The 21,073-nt window shown below is 34.2% G+C and overlaps 1 protein-coding gene across 2 annotated transcripts in view; it reads right to left on the bottom strand.

The window, feature by feature from the left end:
- LOC113988582 (dystrophin-like) overlaps nt 1-21,073 on the bottom strand; it is a 463,871-nt gene that overhangs the window by 31,466 nt on the left and 411,332 nt on the right. For both annotated transcript variants that reach the window (XM_039382875.1, XM_039382874.1), the window contains exons 23-29: nt 19,907-20,020; nt 18,596-18,751; nt 16,067-16,237; nt 14,739-14,921; nt 13,071-13,205; nt 12,316-12,465; nt 5,088-5,249 (exon numbers count right to left, since the gene is read on the bottom strand). In XM_039382875.1, coding sequence (XP_039238809.1) covers nt 5,088-5,249; nt 12,316-12,465; nt 13,071-13,205; nt 14,739-14,921; nt 16,067-16,237; nt 18,596-18,751; nt 19,907-20,020 — 1,071 coding nt within the window. The remainder of the gene's footprint in view (nt 1-5,087; nt 5,250-12,315; nt 12,466-13,070; nt 13,206-14,738; nt 14,922-16,066; nt 16,238-18,595; nt 18,752-19,906; nt 20,021-21,073) is intronic.

Genomic DNA, 21,073 nt, shown 5'->3' with positions numbered 1-21,073 from the left:
AGATATTCTGAAGACTAGCTATAGTTTTAATCATATACACATACTTTTATCTTACACTACAGTAACTTTCATAGTAAAAAAATAGTAAAAATACATGTATTTTTAATCATATTTTTGTAGGTTAGTACGTACGAAGCTGCACACACTGTATGCTGTCTACTTTATGGGGATATTACGTAGTTATAATGACTTGTATACCATGTATTCCAACATTATACTGAAAGCAGTTTTTCACAAGTTATATGGAAAATGTATTAAAGTTTTAGAGAAAAAGACTCACAAAAATACAGAAAACTATTAAGTCTAAGTTTAATTGCAAAAATATATTTATGTTTCTAAATTATCAGTACTATTTAGAGAATTAAAATATTTTTCTGAAGCAAAGTATTTGTAAAAGCAAAATGACTAAAAGGTAACTCCCAATTTAAAAAGGTGCTTGAATTTTAACAGGATTATCTTCCATTTTTGTGTGGCACAAGGACCAAATTAGTTGTGACAGCATTATTTAGTACCTCAAGCCAAGTAATTTCTTGATGTCTTGGAAGTTAGAAACGTATATAAAAGGAAGAAGCAAGTCTGAATGTCAGAAAAAAATATCCATATCACATCCAGTATTTCAACAGTTTGCTTCTGCATTTCATCAACTAACTGATTTTTGGTTGTATTTTCCAATTTACTTTGTTCAACCTCAGTCACTCTGGAAAGCATATAATTGAACAGTTCTTATCTGAATAGGTCAGAACAGCACAGTACAGATAAGAGTGGTGTTTAAGCAATTAGGTATTATGGGACATCGCAGGGAGATTGTTCTCTCTTACTTTTTTAAATTGCTCTGCAGGAGAGAGATGAAGCATCACCTACTCTGACATCAAAATGCATAATTGTAGAGAACAAACACATTAGAGGAAAGATTAAAAGAAAAGTTAGTAAGGCTTATAGCAAGAAGACATTTCTATTTTTTTGTTTGCTATTGCTTCTCACAGGTAGAAAGAATAAATTGGTCCTGAATAGATGTAAAAGAATTTGACACCTGCCAAAAATGCCTATTTGCATTCAGTTTTGACATAATCATTTTGACTTTTTCATCTCTTTATTTTATTTTATTGACTTCTTCTAACATCCACAAGAAAACACTAGTTTTTTCCCCTGTTATCCCTTTCTCTGCTTTTCTCAGTGGTTCTTGTCTATTTCCTTTTTTTTTTTTTAATAAAGAGTAAAACCCACCTTCATTTAATTTCTAGAATATCAGAATATAATGTACTGTATAGAACCATGTAGCAGTGCACATAACTTTCTGTGTCCTACAGGTTAAGGGTAATCATTTTCCATCACAGGTAATTTTTCAGGAAATTTGCAAAACTTTTATTCATCTATCTATCTATCTATCTATCTATCTATAGAAAGCATATAGCACATACAGAAGATGATGTTATAGCATGAATGATATACATCTCATCATGAACCATATACTTAGTTATGGACACTAATTTTCAAGAAATATTAACTGAAGAGTCCAAATGAGAAAAGAAAATCATCAGAGGATAAAAACATGAATGACAAGGCAAGACTGAACAAGTTGGACATGAAAAATGCAGTCCATGCAGTTAAAACGCAGTGTTTAGATGCTGTGGATATGTGTAGTGTGACAACCTGTGTAGTACAGAAATCTGCATAGATATTCAAAATTCATACATAACAAAATGTAAGCTTACAATTCTGAATAGCACTTATCAGCTCTTCCCTCTGACCACTGATCCACACATGGCTGAACAAAACAATTGTCACAATTTCCAGCAGAGGAAAGGTAAGTGTAAACACTTTTAACATTTTTCTAAGTAGGTGACTGTGAATTATTTTTGTCCCAAAATATTAGTCTGAAGGCAAGGAAGCATGGCATGATTCTTGTCAGGTAACATATTGAACAACTGAACAATCCTGCCATTATATCATCACATTCACTTCTGTTTTGAACAAAGCACAACTGTATTTTAAATACAGACTAATAACAACCTTCACTTAGAAGTGCTTATCACTACAGAACTGGAATTATCCAAGGAGTTTATTGAAAAAACATTCGTGTTTTTCAAAAACGTAATATTGTTCAGTTAGTCTCCACACTGCATTTTACATAGGTCTACCAGAAGAATAACAGAAAAGTGATTTGTCACATGCATGTGAGAAGTGAAATAAGTTTATTTTCTCTCCCATAATAAAAATACTCACGTAGTCACTCTGACTAAACAGAAGTACATAGCAGAGATTCTCTCTCCCAACACAAGTTACTAAATAACAAAGCTGTAAATAATTATCTGGAAAATATTTTGTCATATAAATGTAATATTTTCAGTACAGATTTATTTTCTTCCTGTCAGTTAAAGAGTACCTGAAAAAAGTCAGCAACTGATAAATTCTTGTGATGATGACTCTTTATTTTCTTGGTAAGTTGAGAAATATTAAAGACTTCTGCTGGGATCATGAGATCAAGCATACAAAGAAATAATCTTTCCTTTTGGGATATTGCTTTATAATTTATCTCATTCCAGCTCTTTTTATCATCAGACCTCGAGGAATCTGAACTGATTTATCTGTGCGGTTGCTGTTAGATTGTTTTGTCTGCATACAGCATCTTTAGTTGTATTCCAAATAATTTGGGTAACTTGGCTCTCCAGCATTAAATTCTCAGTGCCACATGGTGGAGTAAGAAGCACACGGAATTTACATTCAAAAAGTGATCCTAAAGAGAAGTTGAACAGCACATACTTGACTCCCCTTTCCTTCTGTCAACTTTCTTAATAAATTAAACTGATCATTTCACTTAAAAAAAAAAGGAGCTAAATATAATTTTGTTTTTTCAGATACAATTCTGATCAGCTGAAACAGAGATAAATCCTCCCATCAACGCCCTAAACAGACCTGCATTTTTTGAAGCAAACACAGAGAGCTCCCAAACCCTCAGCAGCTCTCTGATTATAAATTCTCCCATATGTTCTTTTAGAAATGCAACACATAATGCTGAGCGGTTTGCTAAATCCCTCAGCATGGATAAACTGATCCCTGCCCAGAAAGCAACATCACTGACTGCAAGATTCCCGTTCCAGCGGCGCAGACACTATTGTAGGGTATCTTAGATGAATGGACTGCTTTCAGCTCTACAAAAGACCTGTGCCAGCAGAAGCTCCACGGGAGACGAGGCCATTCAGTCTGTGCTTATTCTGCCACTGGCTGCCACGGCTGTTTGCTAAAGGAATGACTCAGTGTATTTACCCACATAAAAATGATTGTTTATTCCCTTTCCCTCTAAGGATTTTAGATAACTTCACAACTGAACTTCAGAGAACTTCAATATTTGCATTAAATCTGTTCAGTTGTTAATTAAGTTTTTTTTTTCATTAGGTCTCACCGGCACCATAAAATCAAAACATGAAAGGGAAAAACTCAGCAGCCTCTATGCTGATTTTTCCCACAGTGGATATAGTACAATCAGGTGAACTTGACATCAGACAATAAAATCTCAAGAAGAAAACCCAACTTCTGCAAAAGCACTGAGCTGAAATTTTCCTATCAAAGTGTGCTAATTAAGGGTGAGTTTTGTGCTGCTTCACTTGTTGAAGTTCTGAATTACTTTCTTTTATACAGTCTGTAATCATTGCCAGTATTGTACCTGAGGATGCACATAAACCAAATGCATCCATGGGACATGGGAAACAGGCAAGGGTCCAAATACACCAGAAACAATAAAAAGCATATGTTCATAAAATTTCTTTATGTATTCACTTTATATAATTACAAGATGAGAAATTAAACTGATACATCTTTAACAAATGCTATTTTGTATCTTATTTAAAAAATTGTTTATATCATTCATATTTCAAGGAAGAAGAAAAATAATTCAAGAGAATCAGCTGGTAGCTAACATTATTTAGGATTCAAACAGAAACAATTTGCCTAAATCTGATCTTATCAGACTGAATGTGAATACAATCCTGTTTTCTAAATATAGCATTTGTAATTCATATATACACATAAAAATATCTGCATGTACCTACTAACACACACATACACACACATGAAAAGCAACTGAAAAGTCCACCTATCTATATCTTAATTCAAAAGACATGGTAACCCTTATTTCTTTAAAGGAGAGAAAAAAATATTTTCAGTGCTGCATATATTCAGCTCTGAATATATTTAAGATCATCTACTCCATAGAAGATATTCACTTTTTAGAATGATTTAAAACTCTATAGGCATGTCAGAAAAAACATAATTGAATGTTTTTTCTAAAATAATTATAAAACATTTGTTTTCAACTTCCTTCTGGCTTTTTTTTGCCTTTGTTTTACTTTTGTAATCTGACTGCTTAAATTTAGATGGAATTAACAGAAAAGTTCTTTTATATAATACTGCAGACTGTTGATATTTTTCCAGCAGAGATGTTTGGTTTTATTTTGTTTCTAGTCTTGCCCTTTCCATACTACAGTAAAGCAGATCTTATAGATGGTACAAAAGAGTAAAAATGTTAATTAGATGTACATTTTTATTTCAAAGGATGAATAAGCCCCTTTGAAGAAAGGGTGAATAAAAAATAAAAGCTTTTTCTATTGGACTTACATGAGTTGTAAAAATTTGAATATAAGTACCTTTATGTGCACATTATGAAATAATTAACAATGTTGTCTATGTTGCAATAATTTAGTAACAAACCCTAAGCCACACAATCACTTTTATAAAAGAGCCACCTAAGAGTAGTGAGGATGATGAGTCTCTTCTTTCAAGAATGGGAACTGGATTTTAAAGAGTCACATTTTTTATCCTAGTCATTTTAAATTTCCTGCATACCCCTCCATGACATTTATAGCTCTTTGCATCTTCTGGGCAGGTATATAAATCAGAAGGAAGATATGACTTTACTAGAAGAGTAGCTTAAACTTCTCAAAGTAATCCTACACAAAATTTACTTGCACTTTCTTACTGATCATGTTGCAAATCCTCCTTAATAAGAGGCTGAGAGACAACCAAACACCAAACACTCTCTGGTTGATTAAGAAAACTAGTAAACACATCAGCTCAACCTGTATATACCTTACCTGTGCTTCCTGAGGGACCTGTGCTGCATCCACTCTGTCTGCAGTGTAGGCTGTCAGCTGTTTGTCAATAACAGCGAGAGACTCTTGGATTAAGCGCAGGGTTTTGTCAGTCTCCTGTGCAGATTGAATACTCTGTTCAAGACTTTTCTGTCTTCTCACGGCCTAAAAACAATGACAATGTTATCAGTATTCACAGAAATAATGCATATAATACATTTTTCCCCACACTTTTTTCCCAAAAATTCAGGCAAAGAATCAAATATAGGACTCCTGGCTTGTGCTCATCCACCTTTCTGTAGGACAAATTGCGCATCTTTTTGCCACCCATTCAGTTCTCTTGGTAAGAAACAAACAAACAACACTCAGATTGCATAGACAAGTTCTAAAAAATGTAGGATCCTGAAGAGCCAATGCATAAACTGAATACAGAGTGCAAGTTGGCAAAGCTGCATAATAAAACCACCCTGACAGTGCTCTCTTTCTTTCTGAGGCAGAGAGGTCCTCCTGATCTTATTATATAATTCAAGAGACTTTGTTTACTGAGAATAGGGTTACTGTCATCACAATCTCATCTGAGGCAATCCACCTCAGTAAGTGAGAGGGATAAAGACTCTCTTGAGATGGACTTCTCTTATATGAAGTACAAATAGCTGTTTGGAAAAAGCAATGCCTACTTTTTTCGTCCTGTGGGTCAAAAAAATTAAAAAGTTGACTTTTGCTTCTACCCTACCAGCAGTGTCACCATGGATTGTCTACCACAGTCTTTTACACAAACCTTTTTTGGAGAAGGATGCTTTCCTTTCAAAGGAGCTCAGTTTATGTTTCAACAAATCAGAACAGTAAATTCTCCTTCCAAGTTGTCCTTTGAACACACATATATTTAAGCGCTTGAAATAAATGAGTCAGCTTTAACTACTATTTGTAACAGTTTAATATGGCATTTAGCAGGTAATAAATAACATATTACTTTCTTCCATCTGTCATTGTGTCTACCTGCAGACCCATATTCTACTCAGACCACAGCAACTGCCTAAGTAGAGTTTCTGCTTTATACAAAACACACAGTAATTACGAACAATCTCAAATGCAATATAGTTTTTCTCTATACAAGTTCAGCCACACTGCTGACCACAGAATAAAGTGACTAACTTTCTTTGACATGAATCAAAGGAGAAAGGAAGCACTCTTTAAATAACATTTCCAGGTGTCTAGCCATTTTTCAAGTCAAATCGCTCTTTTTCTCTCTGGTGAGCAAGTTATACTTTAATTTGATTTCATACCTATTAAAACTCTTGCCTTGAACAAAAATATCTCTCAGCACTTCAGTGAGAATATTTGATATATCTGTACCTTCTTCATGGAGCTCAGATTCTTCTAGAGCTTCACATGTAACAAATGAGAAAGATTATTTCTTGTGAGCATTCTTGCTAGCTATTTGACTTAGTTAAGGGATAGGGATCCAACCAGTATTTTCTATATCTGTTGTTGTAAGCTGCTTTGTGCTATTTCAGAACAACTGATCAGATAATCTTGTATCACTGCCAGTTCCAGGAACCTTCTGGGGAACTGAGCAGCTTTACATATCAGACTCATGCTGTCAGTGTTAATGGGAGCACCTAAGCCACCAAGGTATTATTACCCTACTAAATGAACCATTAAAACAGTGTAACTTCACAATACAGTACTAACACATGCTACTTAAATGACTTTTATCTTCATCTGATTTGAGATTCTTATATTAATGTTCTCAGTCTGTCCAAAGCAGTGAGTTCAAAAAACCACAGATGAACTTAAAAAACACAGCCTTCCATTTACCTTGGCACTCATTACTATCAATTTGTAAGCCTGGCTAAGATACTCTCTATCAATCCATTTGCGTCACTATACGGTAGTTCGAAAGTCTCATTAAATCACAAAACAGGATAAGTAGCTTTCTACAGCCCATAGGTAACCTCTCTCTGTCTTTACTGATCTCTGTGGTCAACTGGTAGGACTAACATGCAAAAGTTCCATTCTTATGAGTCATTAAAATAAGTGCCTGTGCTTTCTGGAGAATTCAATATACTGGACACAAATTTGATGTTAAGTACATCTGAAAAATTATTTTTATAGCAATATCTGAAGCTTTGAACCCCTCTTAAATGCTGACCCATGCTAACTACTATTTGCAACCAGGGAATTGCTTAAGTACAGGTATATTTGCTGCCAGCTTCAGAAGCAGACTGCAGGCATGCAATGAAGTAGTGGAGTGCATGTAAATTCACAATGTCTTAAAACTGTATGACAAATATACAGTGATGAAAGATTGTCATCTCCGTGCTGATATCAGCATACGTCTATGAAGATCCCATTTTAGAATACAACTGGAAAAAGTATAAAACATTCCCATAATGGATCAAATATTAAAAATGATAAAGTTAAGAAATCATTCCAACAAATGCTTTCCGAGTGTGGCTGAATTTTTACAATTGGATTTCAAACAAATACGAAGTCAGATAATTATATATTCATGCTTATGATATTTTTATGTGAACACAACACACACAAAGACAAAACATTAACCTTTCATTGTCCTCAGAGAGAATTTGATTACAGCCTGAGAACTTGTGTGACATTTTGTACCTTCTAAGTGAGGTGAAAGTATGTTTTTCCCAAAGCTGTGAACAGTTGAGGTGGATGGGTGATATCAGGCCAAGATGTGAGTGCAGTGGTCAAAGAGGGGAATTATTTTTGCAGCGGGAGAAGAGCCATACAGTCAAATGCTGGGAAATGGTACCTTTATAGTTGAGATGATTTTCTCAGATATAAACAGCTGCTGCTTTAATTTGCTGGAGATAAGCATCAGAATGCTTTACAAAAAGGGGCAATCATACTATTCACTTACATCTGTGAACCTGAGTTTCAAATTTTTCCTTGAAACTCATATGTCTGTCCATCTGAAAATCTATATAAGCGTATTTTTTAAGGAAAAGTGAGAGTTGAAATTTTATATACTGTAATACAAAAATATTTTCATTTATGATGTTCTGGGTGGGTGTGTGTTTTTTTGTTCGTTTATTTTTTTCATGAAAGATTATCATTCTATTTCCCTGCAAAACAAATAGATGGTTTAACATCACAGTGTATAAATGGGACACAACAAGAAGCTCTGGCTCTGCTATCATATCATAGTCAATAAAGCTGAAGGCTCTGGTCTCTAAAGAGAAGTGTCTAACAATTAATTGCTAAATAGAAAATCTCAGGAAAATAACCAACTGTTTAATTATTTCTGAGCCAGTGGAATGTTGACAGCTGTCAAGGAAAACAAAATCAAAGGGAAAAACCCCCTGCTGTTAGGCACTATAAGAATGAAAGATAAAAATATTTAGGGAATTTTAAGTCTATACAGGTTTTTATAGTTTTTCAGTTTTTTCATTATAAATGTAACATTTTTTATGATATGAGATATTTTATAAACCTGTTTAAAATTTAACAAAGGTCAATGGCAAATGCAGGAAATAGTAACATTGCATATTACCTATATAAAATACCATCCTAAGGGAAAGGCTGCACTGAGAGGTGTTCGAAAAAACAGGAAAACTGAAGGTGCTCAAACCTTATGAATGCTTATGACTATAGTTCATTCCTTGATGTTGAATATTAAAAAGCTCCATTTATAGACATTGCCACTTTTTGCTTAAATAATACATTTCATGTATTTAATGACATTAGTCACACACACAGTTACTAAGATGTTGGTTAGAATTTTGTGGTTAAAATCAAGTAGTAGTAGTTGTGCTGTGGGAGAAAAATTGAACACAACTTTTTTGAAAATTATAGTACTTTTACCACAGGGCATATTTATTCTGAATGCAGAAGAAAATTCATTAATTAGCTTTTAAGATACAGTTCAAGCTCATGGAAAATAGTCCATTAAGAAAGGCAGAAATGTTAGTTTGGTTTGTTTGTTTGTTTGTTTGTTTGTTTTTGTTTGTTTGGGTTTTTTGTTTGGTTTGTTTCTTTTTGTTTGTTTGTTTGTTTTCTCCCTCAGTTTTGGGTCTCTTATTATTGAGATATAACTTTACCACACGGTAAAGTCAAAAGGTTAAAAGTTAGGAAACTTTAAATTTCTTCTTTACTTTAAAATTTAACCTGATTCTTGGTGTCATAATGGTTGTGTCTGAGATATATTACAACCTCTCTGTAAGCCATTCATCAAATTGTTAATATGTTAATCTCTGATTTTGTTTGGAATCAGAGTTGATTAGAGTTTGTGTTTAGACATATTTTTTTTTAAATTCAAAGCATTAATTTTGGACCCAGGAATTTTTAATATCCTCCCAGTTAGAACTAATTCTGCAAATTCCAGGAATATTTCACAATGTGCTTTTCAAGAAAGTGCCTACAAGTATTTGATCTTTCATCCATTAAGTTACATTCATCTTTGATCAACTGTATTCCAAAACAGCAAACTATACCTAAGAGGACTTCTATATCTCTTTAGTTATCACTGCAGACACATAATGCCTCAGAACTCCTAAAAGGAGCCCGCTTAGCAGCCTTCAAGGCAATCACACGGAGATGGGGCATGAAATACCCTTTCTCCTCTTGAGAGGAGGACACAACAAAAAAATTGTGTCAAATGATGAATGTGTGCTCTTTGAAAGAAAAAGAAGGCAATTTTCAGGGGAGTCCTAAAAGAAATGAAGAGACAGCACCCAACAATAATAATTGAATCTGGTGTAAAGCCATCTGAACAATAATGTTTTGTACAGGTTTCTCAAGAATATCTGATTGGCATTTTTGAAGTTTGCTGGACAGGATATAAATCACTTTCATCATTGCAGGGGATGATAGCCACTTGCAGTATTAGCTTCAAATTCTTCAATGCTTCTTAGCACCACATATAGAGTTGTAAGTGAATCAGTCCTTGAAAAGTAACTATAGGGTATCCATTGCTTATCAGTCATCCTCAAATGTTAAAAAGCAAACTAAATACACTGTCTTTGTTAACTAAGGAAGATAAGGCATACAAACATAAAGCCATTATCTGCCTTGAAAAATGAATCTCTATCTCACTAGCAAAGCTGCATTGTCTTGCAGCATTATTCATATGGAATGTGGGTTGGTTTGGTTGCTCTATTACTAGTGAATAAATATTTCCCATATCAGTCTCTGCCCACATGAGCTTATTGTCTTGGTAATTACCTGCACAATTATTCAAATAAAACCAAATAACTTCATCACATTAGGATAGCCCATTAGCCTGTCTGAAGTAGAAGTGACCTTGAACACGAGCTGAATTGTGTTATGTGCCTGTAATATATTTTTATGCAAGAAGGATGTACGCTGTTTGGATTTCAACAGACTACATGAAGAGTACACAAAATTCAGTATCAGGAACCTATGCAAAAAAAGGGGTTTTCTACTTCAGAGTCAGATCTCACCATTAGTATTTAATTACTAAATATCAGATTGAGCTTTCAAATAAGCTTTCAAGGAAGCCTTGCACCCCAATACTTAGGCTATATTTGGAAAAACCTGGAAAGCAGTGAATAAATTTCTAATATATTTTGCTTATATATTCATCCAAATTATTTCCAGAATTTCACACAACATCTTCATGTTGTACTTTTCACAGCTTTCATGGTTTTTGATTTAATGCCTATGATACTGATGACTGAATAGTATTCAACCATCACTCAGCAAGACTATTCGAACTTCACGTTTTCACAAACTGGAAGCCTCCTGTTTTCTCCTTCAAATTTTCTCAGTTTTTTCCTCCAAGTCAGGAAAAAAAAAAGAAATACTAAGAACCAGAATTCCAGGAAGTGCATCTGCTTTTAAACAGGAGTGGGATGTTAAAAAAAAAAAAAAGGAGAAAAAAAGAACAGGTATACAGAAAGTTATATTTACTTTTCTGTTATGACACCATCCAGCTACATGGAACTATGTGAATGATGTTTGCACTGCACCAGAACTACCACCAGGCTCTTTTCCTCCCCGTCCTTCAAATTTATTCTCGGAGCAGCTGAGGACACTCCCTTAGTTTTTATTGTAGTGTTTTTACTTCCACTGTTTTCAAGAACAACTATATTTCAAATATCACAAAAAAAGCAGACAATTTTTCATTGTCATGGTAGATTGTTATCATTCTAATACAGTGGCTTTCCAAAAATCCTTACTTGTGTACCATTTACATCATTGTAACTGAGTAATTTTTTACCATCTTTGAACATGGTCTGGTTCCAATCATAACAACATTGTATCCTTCACTAGGTCTTTCCTTAATAATTTCTTTCTGATCTTTACCAAGGACTGAGCACCTTCCTGATACTTCTAGCATATTGACAGTTTTGATTCTCCTTGTGCTAAACATGTTTCTATATTGAAGCGTCTTTATAAAATCTTTCATTGATACAAATACTCTTATTTATTGTTTAGTAAAAAATACATCTTTAAGAGATGTTACTCATATTTAATTTTGAAAATAATTTGCTTCTTGACAAGAGTTTTGCCAGAGAAATCATCTCTAAATATGTAATTGAAGATTAAATTCACTTCAATTTTGCAATTTTAGTGTTACCTATTTTACTGGGTTTGGTTGGGACTGAGCTAATTTTCTTCACATCAGCCCATATGGTTCTGCGTTTTAGATTGGTGGTCAAAACAGTGTTGACAACAGAGGGATGTTTTAGCCATTGCTGAGCAGTTCTCTCACAGTGTCCAGGTCTTCTCTTCCTCACTCTGCCACTTCCAGTGAGCAGGTTGGGGTGGACAATGGCTTGGAAAGTACACAGCCCGGACTGCTGACCTGAACAGACCCAAGAGAGATTCTGCTCCACACAGAGTCATGCTCAACAATAAAAGGAGCTGGGGGAAAGTTTTTCAAATTGCCATTGCTTGGAGATTAGTCTCCTGGGGGCGATTTGTTCTGTATCACTTGCTTTTCCCCTTTTGTTCTTTCACTTATTAAATTGTCTTTATGTCAATCTGTGAGTTTTCTTGCTTTTTTTCTTTTTTATAATCTCCTCCATTGCACCAGGAGACATGGAAAAGGAGCAAGCAGCCATGTGGTGCTTTGCTACCTACTGGAGTTAGCCCACCACACATAGGCAAACCCCTTCTAACACAATTGTTAGAAGTTTACTGTTTAGGAACCGTACCAACAAGATAACTTTTTCTTTTTCTTTTTTTTTTTAATGGTGCTAGACTGTCCTCTGGAAGACAGGTCAGTTATTAAATATACCTGCTGCTGAAGTTCTTCCCATCGAGTATTGAACTTCTCAAGTTTCTCATTGATCAATTCATCCAATATTCCACCATCTGTTAAAGTCTGAGCCAATTCCCGAATCTGATTGCGATTATCTTCTGGATGTCTCATTAAACGTTCCAAAGACTGAAAAACGTCAAAAAAAGTAGTTTATTTTCCTTTTTGTAAATAACATTCTACAGAGCAATCATAATTTGCATTAAAAATGTAAAAAAGAAATTTCACATTTCATACACAATAAAAGTAGGGAAAAAAAGATAAAATACTTATGTCCCATGCCTTGAAAACAAATGTTCTGTACTAATTAGTACCAAACCCAATGATTTTTCAAAATGTAATAAATTGTCTGCTTGATTTTAAAATGTGGACTATGCTCAGTGAGTTCAGTGAAAGTACTTGTAGTACATATGTTGAATACTTCAATATGAAAAACTTGAGTAGCTAAATGGATTAAGTTCAACAGCAAAAACGGAATATCAATGCAACATTTTATATTTTGATCCACTAAAACCATTAACTTAATTTCTACAAATTTAAAAAATTTTAATCACTGTTTCACTTAGGTGGATTTGAATTCAAAAACTCATTTGTTGAATCAAGTGAGAACATAGGACTTTCCAAATATTCTCACCTTGTTCATACAGAATGTTGATTCATAGTTTGTTTAGCATGCCATATGATTTACAATTTATCAGTACATGTGATTTGGTATTATTTAAGACAGCACTTACATCTAAAGACTCAGAAATCTCTTCTGCACCTCCCTGGACATTTTCGGTTGCCTTGAGTTTCAGCTCAATCTCATTCAACCATTTATTCTCTGCATCCAAATACGACAATAATTCACGCCAACATGCCCATACCTCCTGATGAAGAAAACATTTATTGAGGTTGAAAATCTCACAGCTAACTTTCACGCATTAAAACAGTGAAAACAATCATGCTTTATTCCCAAAACAACATGGTTGATATCTGATGGTTATGGAGCCATATAGTTGTTTTTTTTTTCCCAATACTCATATGATCCAAACTAATATAAAACGCTAAACAGAATAAAACCACATAAGACAACAGGAAAAGTGAACACTTCTGCAAAACACAACTTGAATTTTCTGTCTCATGAATTATCCGCTTTATATGTTTTCTGTAAAATTTTCTTACATAAATATAAAAATTATCAGAATTTTTAAATAACCATGTTTATGTCTTTATTATAAAATGCAGTTAGATTGCTTATTTATTCAATATATATTACTTACTTAAAGCACAGGTTCATAAAATGTCTAAAACCACAGCTTTCAAGAATTCAGACTGAAACCTCTATGGAAATTAATTTGAAACCACATTTAATGCAATTTATAGACCACTTAAGTGCTAGAGTACTAAACATAATGTTATAAAATGTTCTTTTCCCCTGGAATTAAATTATTGTCTAATATTTTATTTATACAGTGCCCGAAGATACTTAAATAAGCAGACAAAACCAGCACTTTATACACAAAAATGTTTAAACTCCCCATAAATCATCTTTTTGTTCTTCCTTTTTTTTTTGTTAGTAAAAGTTAAAATAATGTTATTGAAATACATTGTGCTCTTGGCAGATCAAGCTTTTCAGAGTGCAATTCATCTCACCTAACTAACTTAGCTCACATCAAATGTGTCTGATCTAGGAGGCAGTTATAGAGGGATAGATATTAGCATGCAACTGTACATCATCAGTGATCAGGGGAAATATAGATTACTAGTTTAGACTACACACCTAATTTCCCACACTGAAATTTAGATAAGATAAATTTTATCCTGATATATTATTGTCCTGTATGAGGTTAGTTAGTGCAAATTAGTTCACAGCAAAAAGCCCATACCTAATTCTCTGTGACTACTGCATAATATGCAAGTAGTCCTATGTCAAAAATCCACAATGGAGTTGGCCAAAAGGCAGGGTCAACTCAAAATGTGTGAGACATATTCAGTTTGCCAGCAGATCAAATGCTGTTCCCCTGCTGAGATAACACCACCTGTCCAGCTTCAGGATGATTCAGTCAAAATCCTTAACCATGGAGGAGAGAAGCAAGCCCAGAGGAGCTGCTGAAGACAACATCATAGGGTTGCTACAAAGCCAGATTCTTGGCTTGGTCTCAGGAGGAATAAGAACACTGAGTAGCCGTTCCTGCCTCTGATCTAAGAGTCATGTTTGAGGCTTCTCTTTTAACATGGGTCTCCAGCATATATGATTCTCAAAATAATTTTTTGTATGGCTCATAACATAGGGTATTTGGTACATGGCTCATAAAGCGAGGATAGCCCTGAGCTACTCAAGATCTCATATGATTATGTGCTACCTCACTGTTTTTGCACTTAGAAGGGCTATAAATACAATGACTGACAAGATATCCAACCTCCAAAGTCTTCCACTTTCCATTCAATCTGCTGCAGAGTTGCTGGTAGCTGGTAATCAGAACATCAAGCTCCTTTTTCAAAGCCTCATGGGCTGCAGGTGGAGCCTTTGCTATAAAATTATTAACAGAATCTGTAATAAGTTTCACTTTCACTTCTTTCTGCATGGCTTCCTCCTTTGCCCTCTGAAAGCAAAAGAAGGAAATTTAGTTCTCTAACTGTTAGAAGTCTCTGATAGAATTCTAGAGGAACAAAAACACCTCAAACAATCCTGCAACAACAAAACAAAACAAAACACAACGGAAGAGCCATTTTATTCCCAGACTTTCTGATATAATCTTGAATGCATCCAAAAAACTTTTGTTTCATTTCGTTGCCAATATACAATACTCAATACAATTAACATCTCACAACTGTTTAGTGTTCTGGAGCTCTCAGACTAGTGAAACACTTCAGTACTTTTTTTTCCCCCAAGAAATGCTCCAAATACCTTTGCCATCATAATTTGTGAATCACAAATGACAAAAAAAATCTGTTGCACAACAAATTCATGTACCCAGATTTAAAGGTAAAATCACAAACAAGGCAGAAGAAAGGAAAATATTCCTGAATGATTTTTCTCTCCTACTCACTGTCATTAACTTACATTTAAAGATAAATTGAGAAAATAGTTTTTCTCTAGTATATATTTCACACTTTTGCTATTTTCTCCCTTGCTATGCAGTCTCATTAATAAGATTTTCATATCTCACATTTCCTCTGAGTACTTACTCATGTCTGTGACTGGAATCATATCACTACTGGAAATGTAGTGATGTATACACAGTGTCATCAGTGTGTACAAGTCTTCATGAGAATTTATAATGAGAGCTCCCTGGCCCAAAAACATTAAACCAAAACCATATCCCTGGCAACTTTCTCTCTGGGTCTGAGGAAGTTGATGAACCAGAATAATTGGGATCAGGCTGCCATTGCCAGAAGAAGTTTACTAGGTTGCTCTTGGCTTTCAGCTTTCCTAGCTGTGGGTAGGAATGGGATGCAAGATGAACAAGGAATTCTGATCCAGATTTCCTCTGTTGCGTGAGAGGAAAGGTGGCTGCAATCCTTTGGGGAAAAGATCATCAGGAGCAGGTGAAGGGATGCATGGCAAATGATCTGGTTATTTGCATAGCTCAAGGTGTCACAGTCTGAACACAGCTGTACTTCATCTGGGTACAGAATATTTACTAGAAAATCCATAACAGGGGTTCTATATAAAACCCTCCTTTCTTTACAATGAAAGCTTCAAAAAGAACTTTAATCACAGCTCAAGGAATTAGTTCATTTTTACCTTCAGCTCCTCAACAGCTCTCTGCAATTCTTCAGGTGTTTTATACTCAAAATCTCTTTCCAGATATTCTTCCTCAGCTTGTGTTATCCACTCATGCATCTCTGACAAATCCTTTCTGAGACTCACAGTTTTATCCAAACCACCTTTTAATGCAGCCTTCTTAGCATAGGCCTTTAAGAAAAAAGATTACATGGTACTTGAAGCAAAGCTACTGTACAAACTTGACAATATTTTAGCCTGAAAAGAACTAAATTAAATCCCATACTAATAACATTGTTGTACTTAGGAAAATGTTAATGAGTAATTAGATAGATATTAATAACAGGTAATCAAGAAAGTATTACACATGTGTATACTTCCCTTTTTTTAGTGAACCACTGCTGTCCAGAATGAGTTTTTAATGATCCTAGAACAAGAATCTACACCATATGCTGATGTTATCAGAAAGCAAATCTGGAAAACAAACATCATCCAGGGACCACCTTCTGAAAGATGTAAAAAGAATAACTATGGGAGACTTTGAAAGCGCATCCAAGGATGAAACCAGAGGCTCTTGAGCTATGAAATCAGATGACCTTCTAACTAGTTTGAATGCAACTTACTAGAGAATAAAGAAATGTGCATATCTTTCTTCAGAAGTCATTAATAGATGTCCCAGAAAAGGGCATATCCTAAAAAAAGGTTAAGTAAAAAAACCAATCTCTTAGTAGAAGAAACTATTTATCTTAAAGGGAAAAATACTATTGATAAATCCTTTGCTAATCACTATACAAGGGTCATATAGATCATATATAAAAATAGAACTAGATGATAATTTAGATCCCCTTCTATCCCAAACCATTCTCTAAGTCTACAAATTGTGCATCAGCTTATCAAAATTGTCCCTAAACTGACTGATCCATTTACCATCTTCCAGCAGAATTAAGTTTACAACAAAAGCAGTAAGTTGCACTGGTGCCACTTTCAGAGTTGGACCTTCAGAGCTGATGGCTCCAATATCCTGTTTTTTGGTGCTGCTTCAATAAACATTATTTTCAGTAATATGAGGAGGAATTATCTTAGTATTTGATCTTAATTGCTGGTGTTTATTGGTTTGTTACTCATCCTTGAGGTCTGCCTGTTTAACATAAATGCTGTTCTACGAAAATGTTGTTTTACAGAACAAAACAGAGTAACAATCAGCAAGTATAAAAGCAGAACTGTATGTGGCCCTGCAAAATTGCCTCCTCCTCTGTCACAGTACCAGAAGACAGGGTAATCTCTCATCACTTGAAAAGACTATGTGAATGTCAATTCTCAGCTCTCACAGTCGTGTTAACTGCATGCATATCAACTCAAACTGACTTTTCCAAATCCTTTCAAGAAGGATTTCCCCACAGACAAAACTGATTTTTATTTTTACTACTCATATATTTTAATAGCTATACAGAAGAAGTTGTGTTAGAAGTGCCCACCGAGAGGCAAAAATTTGTGCTGTGTATTGAATGAAATTATTACAGGGAATTATTTCAGGGAATTCAGAAGAAAACTGTGACAGACTTCTAAATGCATAAGGCAATACTTTAAGTTTCTGTGAGAGAAGTGCAAGGACATCCAAATTATTAATATCACAAAAATAAGCTATTAAATACTCCATAGTAGTTAAAGGGGAAAGACTACAGAACTGCATCACTAAAATGTCTCACAGATTTCAAAGGTCAATTTTTTATAACTATGTTTATTAGAAAAATAGAAGCTGTTTTTCATACGTAAAGTGAATAATAATAATTTTAGAAAATATTAGACCACCTTAAAAGGTAACAGTTTTAGTCTTCCACAAATATACATAATATACATTAAAAAGGTAAACAAGAGAATAAGCAGGTAGGAAAAACTTAAAAGTAATACAACATGAAAGATATTTCCTTTCAACTATCATAAAGAATAAGAATCCAAATGCCATCAATTAAATAATAGCAATTTTTAGTTTCCTGATACTGTAAAATTATTTATTAATAATGTCTTTAATTAAAATAAAAGAACCATCCTTTCCTGTTATGCCCCTTTCTCTCAAATTCATGTGACTACTGGAGAACAATTTATACAGGTGTATGTGTATGTACTCTCAATTCCAAGTTATTGAATTCTGAACTCTTCACTGTTTTACTGTCTTATTTCATCTGAAGTAATGACATGTGATTACAGCAACACAGAACTAAATACAGAACTTGATTTTTTTGGCAAATGCCTAAAAAACACTTTCAAAAATCTAATTTTTTAGGAGCCATAAATTACATTGCTTCTAAGATCTAAGATATTAGTATGCAACTTTGTTATAAAAATAGTAAGATATTGTTCTATAATTTAAATGAATATACTTCACATATACTACTGCATGCTAAATTCCTAAATATAAGTTTAATTAATGTGAACCAAATATGTCTAAATTCAGTTTCATATCTACTGGATATGCATAGAAGGACAGATTCTGACAATGAGAAACCTGATATTTAATCTAAAAAGAACCAGTCACAGCAGGAGACTTGATACCTGTTGGCAAATGTGTTCCCACTGAGCATTGAGATCCTTCAGTTCTGATTCTATTCTGGAAGCAAATTCTGGCTCTGCTTCACTCTTCATTTTCTTCCCAACCTCATTAACGCTGTTCAAACTGGGCTGGATTGTCTGGATATCATTTACTAAAGCCTAAAAGAATAGTAGAAGATTAGGTAAGTGCCATTCACACAAATTTTCAGATACAGTTATCCCTATGAAAACACGGCTACATCGGATTCTGTCAAGTCTGTGGTCCAGTTCTCCAATCAAATGAGCACAATCAACAGATCTATCTATGAAAATAATTTAAAAAATAATGAGCAGCTCTTATGTGATGAGCTATGCTATACCAAACAAAATTCATTTGCAAGATACATATTATTTAATTTTTAAATTTTAGGTATGTACTGAAAAAACCCACATATATAATGTTAGATTACATATATTGTATTTTTTACAACGTTTCCCTGGTTTTGGTTGAAAACACGAAAAATGCCTAGATCTTCTATTCACATTTCTGAAAGAGCATTCCATCATAAAAGTGAAAAATGATGATAATTCTTGTTTAAATAATGGCTAGGAGAATGTCTGAGGAGCTTGCAGTTCTGCAAGATCACTGCGTATGTTTCATAATATTTACACATCCTGCCCGAACATTTACAGAACTTGTAAATTCCACTGAACATATGGACAGGGACCATCATGGATTACAAGATTCACTGCACTTACATACTCTGCTGGGAGAGACAAAAGAATTTGTAAACCCTGTGATGGAAGTATCAATACTTCACAGTGCTTTAAAACTCTGCTGGGATAAAATCCTGGAACTTGTAAGCTTAGTGAAAAAAGAATGGATATAATTTACAATTCTTGCAAGTTCCTTAAGAACTTTTCAGTTAGAAAAGTTTGTAAATCATGTGTGAGTAAGAGATACAGAAAAAGATCTTCTGGCACAGGTTATGCAGCTTAAAAAATAAATATGCTATGCTTTTAAACTCAGCAAAGTAAATAAACATTTGAATTCAGAGGCTACTAACATTATTTGCTGCAAGTACTCTTCAATGTGTTGTTCCTTCTATAACGACACTGTCACTGTGTGCCTCCTCCTGATACTAAAAATTCCAAGTTTTTAACTGAATTTTCCTTCAAACCCAGGAAACGAAAGAAGTTCATTTACACTGCAGAAGACAACCCCCTTACAACATGAATTTATTTTTAGGAAGACTAATCTTTTGTGCAACTTCTGTATAAGCCAGGCTCACAGAGAGGAATTGAATATTTGCCAAGCAGGCAGGTAATACTCACTGTACATTGCTCAAGTTGCTTTTCCAGTGCTTCTGAATCTCCAAGGGCAGGCCACTCTTCCTTCAAAAAAACATCCACTTCAGCCATCCACTTCTTCAGTGTTTTAGTGTCATTCTGTTTATTAAAAAGACATTTCATTGCATCACACAAAACCCGACTGGAAAGAGTGTAATTCATCCTGGCACTACAACTAAAACTCATCACAATGTAATTTCAAGATTATTGAACTGTTGGAAAAATACAAGCAGAGCAAACAAGCAAACCAATTTTATCTTGGACTGTCGTCAATACTTTAGGCTGCACTTTGACCATTTCTGTCCAAGTTTAATGTGTCTACAAGCAGGCAACTTTATGGCTCTCAAGTTTATGCCTTCTAGATATCATTTGTGTTTAGATACTGCATACTTGTTCATTGGGTCCTTATATTGCTTCAGATTACTCATATTTGGCATTTAATTCAGTCTCACCTATCAAATATTCTGTGCTTCTATTTAAACTTCAGACTTCTTTTAGAAGTTGTAGGCTGTATTGTCTATTTTTCTACCAGAACACAACACAGGAAAATGCCCTTACTATTTAGAATGAAAAAAACACAATGTAACTGAAACAGATTCACTTCAGAAACTAAAATCATATAATGACTCAATGAGTCATTTCAGGAATTCTCAGTTGCTTTTTCTAGCACTAGGACAGTAATACTATTTCCAGAGTCTTCAATTAAGTCTTGCAGTTAATAAAAAAAGCTGTACATCAAACACTTAGAGAATGCTACCAGTCCCAGGCAACGTTACATAATCTAATAACTTGAGAGATAGAATGAGATTTAAAAAATGTCACTTAAAATTACCTTAAAATGCCACCTAAGGGAAACAATTAGATGTACATATTAAAATAAAAATGATGTATGGCAAAAATTTTGAAGGTTAATTCTAATGCATTTTCTCATCAAACTGTTTTCATCAACAGTGAAATATGTATTGATACTACATGCTGAAGGCAAAGCAGAAGTAAAGCACAGAAAAGGACATTTCATTAAAATACAGACTGTGTCTTGAAATATATACAGATATGCCTTAGTAAATATTACAAGACAGGTAACCAAAGGGAACATTTACCTAATGTGATTGATATATTTAAAAGCAACAGGCTACTATGGAAAATGAACTG

This window comes from Pipra filicauda, unplaced genomic scaffold (assembly GCF_003945595.2).
Source record: "Pipra filicauda isolate LSUMZ 115617 unplaced genomic scaffold, ASM394559v2 scaffold288_size945232_pilon, whole genome shotgun sequence".
Classification (NCBI taxonomy): domain Eukaryota; kingdom Metazoa; phylum Chordata; class Aves; order Passeriformes; family Pipridae; genus Pipra; species Pipra filicauda.
Note: the sequence above shows the minus strand (reverse complement) of the source record. Positions and strands in the feature narration are given on the sequence as shown.